Source organism: Mus pahari, chromosome 2, assembly GCF_900095145.1.
Source record: "Mus pahari chromosome 2, PAHARI_EIJ_v1.1, whole genome shotgun sequence".
In the NCBI taxonomy this organism is placed as follows: domain Eukaryota; kingdom Metazoa; phylum Chordata; class Mammalia; order Rodentia; family Muridae; genus Mus; species Mus pahari.
Window position 1 is genome coordinate 117,313,840 of NC_034591.1, and position 12,110 is coordinate 117,325,949.

General features: G+C 44.4%; 1 protein-coding gene across 1 annotated transcript in view; it reads right to left on the minus strand.

Moving 5' to 3' along the window:
- Window positions 1-248: 248 nt before the first annotated feature.
- Window positions 249-12,110, minus strand: part of Shq1 (SHQ1, H/ACA ribonucleoprotein assembly factor) — a 99,727-nt gene continuing 87,865 nt past the window's right edge. Inside the window, exon 11 of the mRNA XM_021190983.2 lies at window positions 249-2,474. Within this exon, the coding sequence (XP_021046642.1) occupies window positions 1,952-2,474 (523 nt within the window). The 3' untranslated portion in view covers window positions 249-1,951. The remainder of the gene's footprint in view (window positions 2,475-12,110) is intronic.

The window sequence follows — 12,110 nt, forward strand, 5'->3', positions numbered from 1 at the left end:
CAGTATTTGGATGTCTGGGGAGTTTTTGCAGTGGGTCTGGAAACGAGTCCCTAGGAGCAGGTCTTTGCTTTCGGTGCTGGTCTGTTTTCTCTGCCTGCCGCCTTCATGGATAGAGAACACTTCCCACCCCAGGCCTCTTCCACCAAAAAGGACTGAAATCTTTTGGAAATTGTGAGCCAAAATGAATCTTTCCTTCCTCAGATGTTTCTGCCAGGTATTTGGTCACAGCTACACAAAAAGTAAGGGGGTGGGGTGGGAAGGCAGGCAGATACACACACACACACACACACACACACACACACACACACACACACGAGACACCACTGTGACCACTGGGCAATGATGGACCCTGGAATGAAAAAATACAGAAGAGGGATCCAAACCAGTACAAGCCACCTGGTTGAATCCCCAAAGAAAGATAAAAAAATATTTGTGGAAATGCAAGCCCAAGACCCAGCAAGATAAAATATAGATTTGGCAGATAATCCAGGGCGATAAGTCACACACAAAAAAAGGCAGGAAAACATGACTCATAAGGAGAACTTGTATCCAAACCTTATAAAGAACTTTCAAAAGAGAAAGTGAGAAAATAAAATACCCTTTAAAACAGCCAAAAGACCTGGACACCTCAGAAGGATCTGCAAGCAGTCAGGAAGTATGAAGAGAGGCTCAGCCCAGAAATCTGAGATCAGAAGCAGCCTCAAGTCGACACCTGCAGGGGCTGTGAACACTAGGAGGGCAGGCAAGGTGGCTCAGTGGGTAAGGGGGCTTGACACCAAGTTTGATGACCCAAGTCCACTCCCTGGAAGCTACATGGGTAAAGGTAAGACCTGACTCCTGAAAGTTGTCCTCTGACCTGCACACGCACATGCGCGCAGACACACAGTGACTAAGTAAGCAAATGTAAAAGAGGATGAAAAGACCAAGCAGCATTCAGCACTGGAGAGAACAGGACAGCCCACTTACTCACTGCTAGTGCAGACTGGTCCATCCAAGCTAAGAGGGAACACGACTGCACTGCCTGGTAAATGCTAACCATATCCCACACTCAGACACGTCACACTGACACCTAGGGAGAAGGAAGCATATGTACACACAGAGGCTTGTATCCAAATGCTCACAACAGTCTTAGTAACAGGCAAAACCATAGCAGCAACTCAAATGTCCATCAGTGGCTGAAGGGACAAATCTATTCCAAGAAACGGTCTCCACTCTGAGAAGACAGCATAAGAAACTTGGCACATGTTAGCACACACATCCATCTCACGATAATCATGTGCAGTGAAATGAGCTCTCTGAAGAGAGCTCACTGCATGCTTTAGTTTATATACAATGAAGCAATGTAAGATCAGGGAACATGGATGGGTGGCATCTGGCCCAGAGAAAGGGATGTCAAAGGGTCCAAGGAAATGGATGACCCTGATAGCGGAGAGCATTTCACCTGGTATATTCATAGTGCACACTTCAAATGTGAGTGCTACCTGTCCAAGGTGTCCTGTTACAGTCTAGAGCAGCAGTTCTCAACCTGTGGGTCATGACATCTTCAGGGTCACATTACAGATAGCCTGCATAGCAGATATTTACATTGCAATTCATAACAGTAGGAAATTACAGTTATGAAGTAGCAACAAAGTGATTTTATAGTTGGTGGTCATCATAACATGAGGAACTGTTAAAGGATCACAGCATTAGGAAAATTGAGAACCACTGGTCTAGAGATTTTTCTAGTAGAACTATGGTCTTCATTTTTAATTATTTATATCTTATAAAGAATACTTTAGAATTTTATTTTTCAAGGTGCAAAATAAAAAATTTGGAAGGTATAAATGTTACCTCACTGAAAAACAATGTCCTATGTTCACACAGAAAAGGAACACAATCAAAGTCAGAAATTGCACTTCTGTTGAGAGCACAGTTGACCTAGTGCCCTGTAATGAGCGCACCTCTTGAGTCAATCACAGGGCACCTGCCCCCTCTCCTCTGCATCCTCTACACTCCTGTGGCTCCCAGCACTGACACCATGAGGTATGGAAACGCGAAGCATGGTCTTTAGCTCATCTCCCAGCTCCTCTATCAGAGGAGCCTGGGCAGAGGCCAGTGGCTGTCCTTGACTGACTTCATATCCCTGACTGGCCATGTTTCTGCAGAGTCCACTCTCCCTGATGATCAGGGCACTGTCCTCCTCTAAAAGGGGGGCTTGCAGAGAAGTGAGCAGGGAGGGCTGGGTCCCGGCAGGCTCCTCTTGCTCTGACGATGAGTCCTCTGTGCCAGAGGAGGAGGTGCTGTCTGTGTCACTGAGCTCAGGACTGGAGTGTGGAGCCTGATGCGAGGGACTGCACTGGGCTCTTCCAGCAGTTTCCTCCTCCTGGACAAGGAGCGCGGCGGCTTCCAGTTCTGGCAGCTCTAACCCCAGCTGGGCCTTACTGAGCGAGACTGCTTTCAAGGCTTCGGTTAGGGCAGCCAACTTCTTGGACCTTGAAAATTAAGAAGAAAAATTAGGTTTGCTCATCAATCAGACTGATGTCAACAGAGTCTAAACCACCACAAAGCTGACACCCTCACATGACACGGGGCAAACCCCAAGCAGCTCACAGATGCAAGTGTGAGAAACAGAGAGGCTGTGGAGGAAGTGTGGATTCCCTTTGTGACTTTAGAATGCAGAAAGCCTTTCTATCATTCACAGGACAGGAGCTAAGGGAAGAAAGTTTGATGTAGTAAAACTATAGCTAAGAGAAACCCCACAACCCTTCAAAATCAGCTCAAAGTGCTAAAGTTAAGTTGAGAAAACTATGCCCAATCCCACATCAGGCCCTAATTCAGAGGAAGTTTTGGAAACCAGAATCTAAGCCAGGATAACCAAACAGAAAAATGGGCAAATGACAGAACAGATGAGGGATGTCCTAAGATTTTCCCTGTCCAGTTACATTAGTGCAAAGGAGGTCTGTGATTGGACAGGGAAAAGGGAGGCAACACTAAGAGTTGCAGAGAGAGAGCGTCTCAGGGTGGGAGGAGAAGGAAGATGGCTGCGGATGTGAACCCATGTGGTTTTACCAGCCACAAGTAGTTGTAGTATTGTAAGGTTAGATTAATTGGGATAAGCTTTTATCATTATCAACTGGCTCTGAAATTATTGTATTGGCATCTTGTAAATTGTGATATTATTGATAAATAAATCTGATTGGCTAATTAAGCATTAAGAATCTTGATTTTACCGGGTTACTGGGTATTGTAATATGTAACACGAGGTTGGCAGTTCCATTTTGTTACTGGAATGTGGGATCACTGTCTACATTGGTTTATGGCTGTGGAAGTTCTAGAGGCTCCCAGGACAATCGAGCCAGATGCTTCAGGGGCTAGCTGGAAAGCGCTGATGGCAGCGACAGAGTGTGAGAGCGTGGTCCAGCCCCGCAGAGAGATGGTGGGTTTCTTTTTTAATATTTAATATTTCCTGCAAGAGATGGAGACTTAGTGTTGCCTACTGTTTAATTTTTAAATCTATTGGGAATGTGTGATGGTTTGTATATGCTTGGCCCAGAGAGTGTCACTATTAGGTGTAGCCTTGTTGGAGTAGGTGTGTTACTGTGGGTGTGGGCTTTAAGACCCTCATCCTAGCTGCCTGGAAGTCAGTATTCTGTTAGCACCCTTCAGATGAAGATGTAGAACTCTCAGCTCCTCCTGCGCCATGTCTGCCTGAATGCTGCCATGTTCCTGCCTTGATGATAATGGACTGAACCTCTGAACCTGTAAGCCAGTCCAATTAAATGTTGTCCTTTATAAGAGTTGTCTTGGTCATGGTGTCTGCTCACAGCAGTAAAACCTTAACTAAGACAGAATACAATGCCTGCTACTTAAAAATATCGGGGCTTGTGAGATGGCTGAGAAAAGAAAGGTGCCTGTCACCAAGAGTTCCAATCCTCTAGACACAATGAAGAACTCATTCTTATAAGATGACTGTATTACAGATGGTTGTGAGCCACCATGTGGTTGCTGGGAATTTGAACTCAGGACCTCTGGAAAAGCAGTCATCTGGAAAACCACTGAGCCATCTCTTTACTTTAAAAAATTTACATTTACTTACTTAGTGTATGTGGTGGTGGCAGTGCCTTGGTGTGTGATCAGAGTTTAGAGGACAACTTGAGGGAGTTAGTTCTCTCATTTCAGGGATTGAAAATGGGTGTTAGATTGGAGCTAAATACAGTTAGTTACCTGTTGAGCCACCTCACTGGCCCCTGCCCTAAACCTAGTTTTATAGACTAATCTAAAAGGTATTACACAGGCTTTAGGTAGAAGTTGCCAGCAAAGTCCTACCTTGCTTCTGAGAACTGCTATAAAACACAAATACCTACTGGCAGCCATTTGCAGCAGCACCACAAATGCTGTGTGCCCTCTGGAGAAGGAGCTTTATCCCAGAAGGGATTGTTTTATTTTATTTTATTTTATTTTAAGTGTACCAATGTTTTGCCTGCATGTCTGTCTGGGTGAAGGTGTCAGAGCCCTTGGAACTGGGGTTACAGACAGTGTAAAGTGCCAGTGTAGGTGCTGGGAATTGAACCTGGGTCCTCTGGAAGAGCAGATCAGTGCTCTTAACTGCTGAGCCATTACTCCAGTCCCAAGTACAAGTTGTTTAAGGCATGTCAGCTTCCAGTTCAGTTTCCAACTAGATCTGAAGGCAGCCTGTGGCGTGACAGTGAGAGCCTTGTAGACTGTGGATTAGCAGTTCTCTGAACTCCCCACTCTGGAGCTGCCCTACTCAGTACCCACACATAGGCTATCGGTTCTTTCCCAGGGTAGTTCTTTCTGAGGGGAGGGTGGCCCTGGTATGGCTGGAAGTACAGGAGTTCAGTGGCTTGTAGATGCAGACTCCAAGCTTAATTGTCATCATCATAGGATAACCATCACTGCTTCTCTTTGTTAACTTTCCACAGACAGAAACTTGAAGGGTGCAGGGCTTCCTGCTGGACACACAGATGTCTGTCTGTTAATAGACAGACCCACTGAGATTTGGTCCTACAGAACGGTTCTACCTCATTCTACCACTTATAACCAAGCTGGTGTGAGGGCTCCTTTGCTGCATGCTTGAATGCCTGTGACTTCCATGGTAAGAGCTGCCACTGGGCGGGGATCCTAGGTTGCCAGTGAGCAGGGAGCTCCCTCTTACTCTTTCAATGGCTTATCAGCAAGTTGTGGCAATAACTGAAATTATTTGATATATGAGAAATGCAGGAAAAAATTCGAGTGAGGCTAAGGAGACAGCTCAGTGGGTAAAGTGCTTGCTGCATAAACACATGAATTTGGCTTCCCAGTACCCACTTTAAAAAGTATACATAGAGACTGGAGAGATGGCTCAGAGGTTAAGAGCACAGGCTGCTCTTCCAGAGCTCCTGAGTTCAAATCCCAGCAACCACATGGTAGCTCAAAACCATCTATAAGATCTGGTGCTCTCTTCTGGCATGCAGGCATAAATGCACATAGAACACTATATATATAATAAGTAAATCTTAAAAAAGAAATCATAATCTTGGCTTGGAGCATTGGCTCAGCAGGTAAAAGTGCATGCAAACAGGCCTGACGACCTGAGTTCACAGCTCCAGACCTCATGTAAAAAGCCAGGCTATCTTCTCATCTCCATACACATACAAACAAACAAACAAACAAACAAATATTAAAGAAAAAAATCTGGAAGTGCCAGTAAGCACTGGTAAACCCTGCAGTAGGAGGCAGAAACAGTCAGAGCCCTTACTGGTCAGCAAGTCTACCTGAACTCTACCTTTGGCCTCCACCCACCCATATCAGGGTGGGAGCCCCATACACACACATCCTTAGCACTATGAAGACATCTCAACTTGATGTATGTCATGAGCTTAGGAAAACCAACTGAAGCCTTAAGTTAGGGTCAAGCCTTTCTCTATGGACATGATAGGAACCACTTCTCCAAGGTACTGGCAGAAAAGAACTTTCATCTCCTTGGAATGTGATAAAGTATAGGAAGATCTTAAAAATTAACCACAGGTCTATATATCTCACACATAGAGTCTTAAGTATACAACAGTGTGACACAGTGATGACTTTTTAAAAAAATGCTTTAGTGAGTGCTCTCAGGACAATTTTATAAGCATCTGCTGTGTTCTTATTTCCTTTTCCTTTTCCCTTTTTCCTTTTTTTTTCCTTCTTTTCCTTTTTCCTTTCCTTTCCTTTCGTTTTTTTTTTTTTAAAGATTTATTTATTTATTATATGTAAGTACACTGTAGCTGTCTTCAGACACTCCAGAAGAGGGCGTCAGATCTTGTTACGGATGGTTATGAGCCACCATGTGGTTGCTGGGATTTGAACTCCGGACCTTTGGAAGAGCAGTCGGGTGCTCTTACCCACTGAGCCATCTCACCAGCCCCTCCTTTCGTTTTTTGATTTGGTTTTTCAAAACAGGGTTTACCTATGTAGTCTTGGTTGTCCTGGAGCTAGCTCTGTAGATCACACTAGCCTTATACTTACAGAGACCCATCGCCTCTGCCTCTCGAGTGGTGGGATTAAAGGCATGTGCCACTACCACCTGGTTGTATTTTTATTTCTTTAAGGCTCTGATAATGAATGAGTAAGTTTTCATTAGCTCGGTGTGCTCACGCACACAAACACACACACACACACATTTGGTACAGTAGATTTAAGAGAAGAAGAGGAATACAATGTTTAAGTGACATGGTCAGATCAGCAAGCAGGTCTAACATGGACTGGACCACATCAAAGGGCTATGTTAAGGGACAAAGATCCTTTCTGCATAGGCTACAGGACTGTTACTTCCTGGGTCCTACGCTGGGGTAGGCTCTGTTCATAGTGATATCTATTCAGTCCTCGAAGCAAGTCTCTCCAGGCCGCCAGTGAGGAATCTCAGGAAAGGACACTCACTAGGCATCAGAGAGAGAGAGAAGGAGGGGCTTGGAGGAAGACAGACTGATTAAAAACAGCTTCTGGTACCAAGCAGAAAACAAGTTAATAATTTATGAGTAAAACTAAATATCTTGTCAATTTAAAAACAAACCCCACCTATCTTTGTAGGCTGGAAAGGGATGTGGTAGAATGGGTCTTGCATGTCTATAGAGGAGACAGCTCATCAGCTCCCTGTCCCCTCTGCAACTACCTCATGGCTCCAAGAAGAAGAGCATGTGGGCATGCCAGACTTGAACAATTCTGAAAATGCCTCACACTGTATCTAAGAATGGAGCTTAAGTACTTAATGGTGTGTGTCTGAATTCAGTTACTGACAAAATGGAGATGATACCAGGAGAGTACTGCAGGCGACATCCTCACCTGGAACCTGTGAATGGGCCTTATTACTATGTCCACATAGTTTTTGCAGATTATCATCAAGTGACAGAGCTGAGGTCGCGCTGCATTAGGCTGAGGCTCCATTCATCGCATCCTATACCCACCTGGCAAGGTAAAGAAAGGCAGGTGTACCTAACTCTCCCCAGCATCCCCCACATCACAAGCCTTGCTAGCTACTTTCCTAGCTGTGTTCCTGCGAAGGGTTAAGGCTGCCATGTTGCTTTGTAAGCTGTTTTATAAGGTGCCCTAAAAAGATCTGTACTGGCTGAGAGTCGAAGTACTCTCAAAATAATTTTGACCAAGGATAAGTCAGTCACAAAATAGTAGCTTCATTATTATTTTCTTAGTTATAGAAAGTTCAGAACCAGGCAAAACCAAGTTAGTGAAAAGCAGCAATGTAGACACAGGCGGGGTGGTGTTGGGCAGCACAGGGAAGGCAGGCTGCTGGCTGTTTCTGAGTCACGTTTTAGATGGGGATAGTGGCTACATAAAGGTTTACTCTGTTAAAAAGCTTACATTTCCCAAGAGTCTGCACAGACTTCAAAAACAACAAACAAACAAACAAACACACTTATTAAAATAGCCCCAACTCCACTCCCACCAACCCCTTTCTATGAGGCTACTGTAGGAAAGGGCTGGAGCCAGAGTCCTGGATACAGCCTCCCTGTGCACAGACAAGGGTCAGACCCTACTACTATATTCCTCATCTCAAACTGCTTTTCAAAAGATGAGGCATGTGCTCGCAAACTCAGCTCAGATCTTTATACTGCAGCACATGTGCAGATTTGCTGGAAGTTATGGACTTGCATATCCCAAGTGTCAGTTACAGCATTGTCACGGGCCAATTTGGATGGCCAAAGGCATTTGCCCCAAGACTTTTGACCTACAAAATCACTTCAGTATTTTCTAAACTAAAACCTTATTTTTTTTTTTAACTTTAATACTGTTTCAAATAGTTCTCTTAGGCAACAAAAATATAAATATGGGTTACTAGGAATCATTATTTCACATGTTCAAATATCTAATCAAAATGAATATCATTACATTTGTGTACTATAGAAAAAAAGCTTTCTCAAAACAGATACGTTTGTGTGGCTTGTGTATGATTATGAACGTGCAAGCAAGTGTGTGTGTGTGTGTAGGTGCGTGCGCACCTATACTTACACGCAGAGATCAGAAAACCTTTGTTGTCATCCCTCAGCTTTATGCATTTTGTTTTACTTAAAAACCATTTTTTAAAACAGATTTTATGTGTTCTGTCTGTGTGTATATCTGGGCACCACATCTGATGTTCACAGAGGTCAGAAGAGGGTGTCGGGGGCTGGTGAGATGGCTCAGCAGTTAAAAGCACCGACTGCTCTTCCAAAGGTCCTGAGTTCAAATCCCAGCAACCACATGGTGGCTCACAACCATCCGTAACGAAATCTGACTTCCTCTTCTGGAGTGTCTGAAGACAGCTACAGTGTACTTTATATGTAAATAAATAAATATTTAAAAAAAAAAAAAAAAAGAAGAAGAGGGTGTCGGATCCCTGGTCCTGGAGTTTGAATGGTTGTGAGACACTACGTGGGTGCTTCGAACTGAATCCAGGTTTTCTGCAAGAGCACAGTCCCATTGTGTTTTCGGTTTTTGAGACAGAGTCTCTCACTGGCCTGGAACGTTCCAGCAGTGTAGTCTGGTTAGCTAGCTAACAGTCTCTTCGTCCTCAGCACTGGAATTACAAGCCTTGCCACAGTGCTCACTTTGATTATAAGGGCCCTGGGGATCCAACTCAGGTCCTCAGCTTCCAAGGCAAGCATTTTACCTACAGAGCTATCTCCCTAGACCAGATAGCACCCCCCCAGGGTATAAATGATAAGCTATTGCAGAAAGCACCTCCCCCCAGGCAAAGACCACTCTAAAATCCCCAAGTCTTTGTGCCACTGTTGTAAGGATAAGAAGATGAAAGCTGTCTGCTTGACCTGCAGCTGGACTGCTCGCTCTCTTTCACCAAGCGCATCTATGGTGTTTTCCACACAAGAGCCTGGTCTATTACACATGTCTTTGAGAAACAATAGTTGCTTTAGACATTCAAGTTAGGTTTGTTTTCTTTCCAAATAAATTCTGAAATTCAAGGGATTACTTGTTTAATGCACAGGGTGCATGTTGATGTACACCTATCTAGACATGCAGATTCAAACATATATTTTTATGTATTTAAAATGAAGCACTCAACCAGATTTTCTTTTTTTAAAATGATTTTTAAAATTTTTATTTTATGTGTATGTGTCTCTTGCCACTTGTGAGCCTGATGCCCACAGAGGCCAGAAGCTCTTACCTACTGAGCCACCTTGCCAGCCCCTTGGTTTTGTCTTTTTTCTCAGCATTCTTATACTGTGTACAATCTCTCAGGAGCTGCACCACTGCAGTATGTCACTGATGTCACTTACATCAGCTGGATGACAGAACTGCTGAAGCCTGTATCTTCTGCAAAAACACTTCACCAGGATATAGTTTCAACAATAAGTCCCTAAATTTGACTAAAGGTTGGATCTACCTTACATGAAAGCAAGTGTAGTGAGTTTCCAGAGTTTGACACTAGATAACACTATTTAGGTAAGGGCACTGGAATGTATCACTTCATAACTAACTTATGTGGCACTGTCAGAGGTCTGTGGGGAGCAGCAAAAGCCAACTCTAAAAACTGATGCTCCTCTTAAATGTCCTAGACCCTGTCAACAGAACATGTAAACTATCTAAAATAGTTCTGAGGTTGGGAGCTATTCCATACTTTGTTATAGTGATCATGTGACTATTGATGATAAAGTCCCATTAGTTAGCTGATCTCATCAAACCCCATGCTCACTTATTCTTCGAGACTTACAGATGAAGGACTCTTGAATTATTAGAACTGGAGAATAGCCAACATGTCCCTGTCAGACTCAAACTGGTACCCATAAAAATCACTGACTGCTAAAAGTAAGAATGAGAGAGTGGCTGATATTTTATTTCACTAAGCCAGGTTTGCATAGCATACAACTGAAAACCACCACAGTGAGATGCTTATAGCCAAACCCAATGGCAGCTTAGTAGTGCATGTTTCTACAGGAACTGGACGCTAAAGCTGGTTATGGTTGACTCAAATGATGGTGTCAAAATACTTGCTGCTCCAAAGGAGAAGGGAGGGGTCCAAGTGTGGCTCCCTTTTTATGCCTGTCCGAGAGTCCGGGTGGGTTTTCTCTTGGTGCCATCTCACTTCACTGAGAAAGCTAGTCCCACATGGAGCAGTTTACAAAGAAGTAGGGAATGGTTGGCAGGGAATGCAGAGCTCAGCTTTGATCCCAGCTGCAGGCCCTACCTGCTTCAAAAGACAGGCAACCACACAGCTCTTCCACTCCCTTGCTCAAAACCACAAGAAATCAGCTGTGATAAGCTGACAGGCAAAACATTACACAAGCTGCTGACCCTGCTGCAGGCAGGGAAGAGCTGCCTCTGCTTGGCTTTGATTTTTTTTAAGCCTGAGCCTCAGGGAGAGGCAATAGGACTTTCTTCTTGCCTAGTGCTCCCGATGGCAAGGCACATTCAGATAGTGCCTGGAGGAATACCAAGTGTAGAAGAAAGGGAAATAAATAAATAAACAAAACAAGAACACAGGCTAAATGCAGAGGCAAGCTGTCGTCAGCAGCCAGAATGAAAGATCACAGCACCATTCAAAGGCAACCACATTTTACTGGCTTTTGCTAAAGCACACAGGGCTGCCCCCCCCAACACCCCCACAGTGATCTTCTTCATGTTGCTGTCCTGCTGTGTGAGGCAACCATACATTATAAACCTTGCCTGTACATTTTTTTGTTCCCCTTGTTTAGTGTGCATTCAAAGAATCAAACAGCAACAGAGCCTCTTCATGTTTGGCTAGGGAACTAGACACTGAACAATGACAAGCAGCAGTTTTTCCTATAACACAAGCATTTGAGTTGCTCCTAAACTGCACAGCCTTTCTGAGGCTAATGGCCAGCCACACTGTGCCTTTACAACACAGCTCAAAACGAACTATCAGGCTGGCTGGTACAACCTTGGTCTGGCTCCCCCAAGCCCTCTAAAATCCTGGTGTGGTTTCCAAACCCATTTCATTCTAATGTGACCATTGCTGCCAACCAGGTGCCACAGGACCAGCTACCCAGGATTTGCTAGGCCCTGACAATCCAGAAGTGCCAGAGGCTTGCCCAATCACGGGAAGCTGTTACCAGTATCAGAGCTCTGACCCACCAGGCCAAGGCCACAAACTGTGGCCCACAGAAAACAAACAGATGGAGTCTTGTGGGCAGGTGGAGTCTGGACAGAATGGAAAACACTTGTACCACATAATAAAGACAGCTGGCCCCCGAGCCAGCCAACTGCTACCATGTGAGGACGGGCCAGTAACTGCCAGAACACCATGATTCAAGAGCAGTTATAAATCTAGACTTTCACATAAAATCTTCCAATTTTTACGTGTTAAAACCAATTTAAAGTTCCTAAAAACATACAGAGAGCCACCAAATGTGACCCAAGGCAATTAGCTTACAACTTTTTCATTTACTTAGCTCTTCTCAATTCCCTGCCATTTTCTGTGTGCCATAGCAGGGTAGCTACTTCAAAAAGGCTTCTACACCTTGTAGGACTGTCCTAACTTTCATGATGGCCCTGCCTAGCCCATCTCTCCTTCCCTTGCTGTGCTAGGTAATACCCCACCTCTCTTCAGTTCTCTCTTTGAGATGCTCCTTCACTAAGCCCGGACCAGGCTAAGTGCCTATCTCTGAATGAGCTGGGGT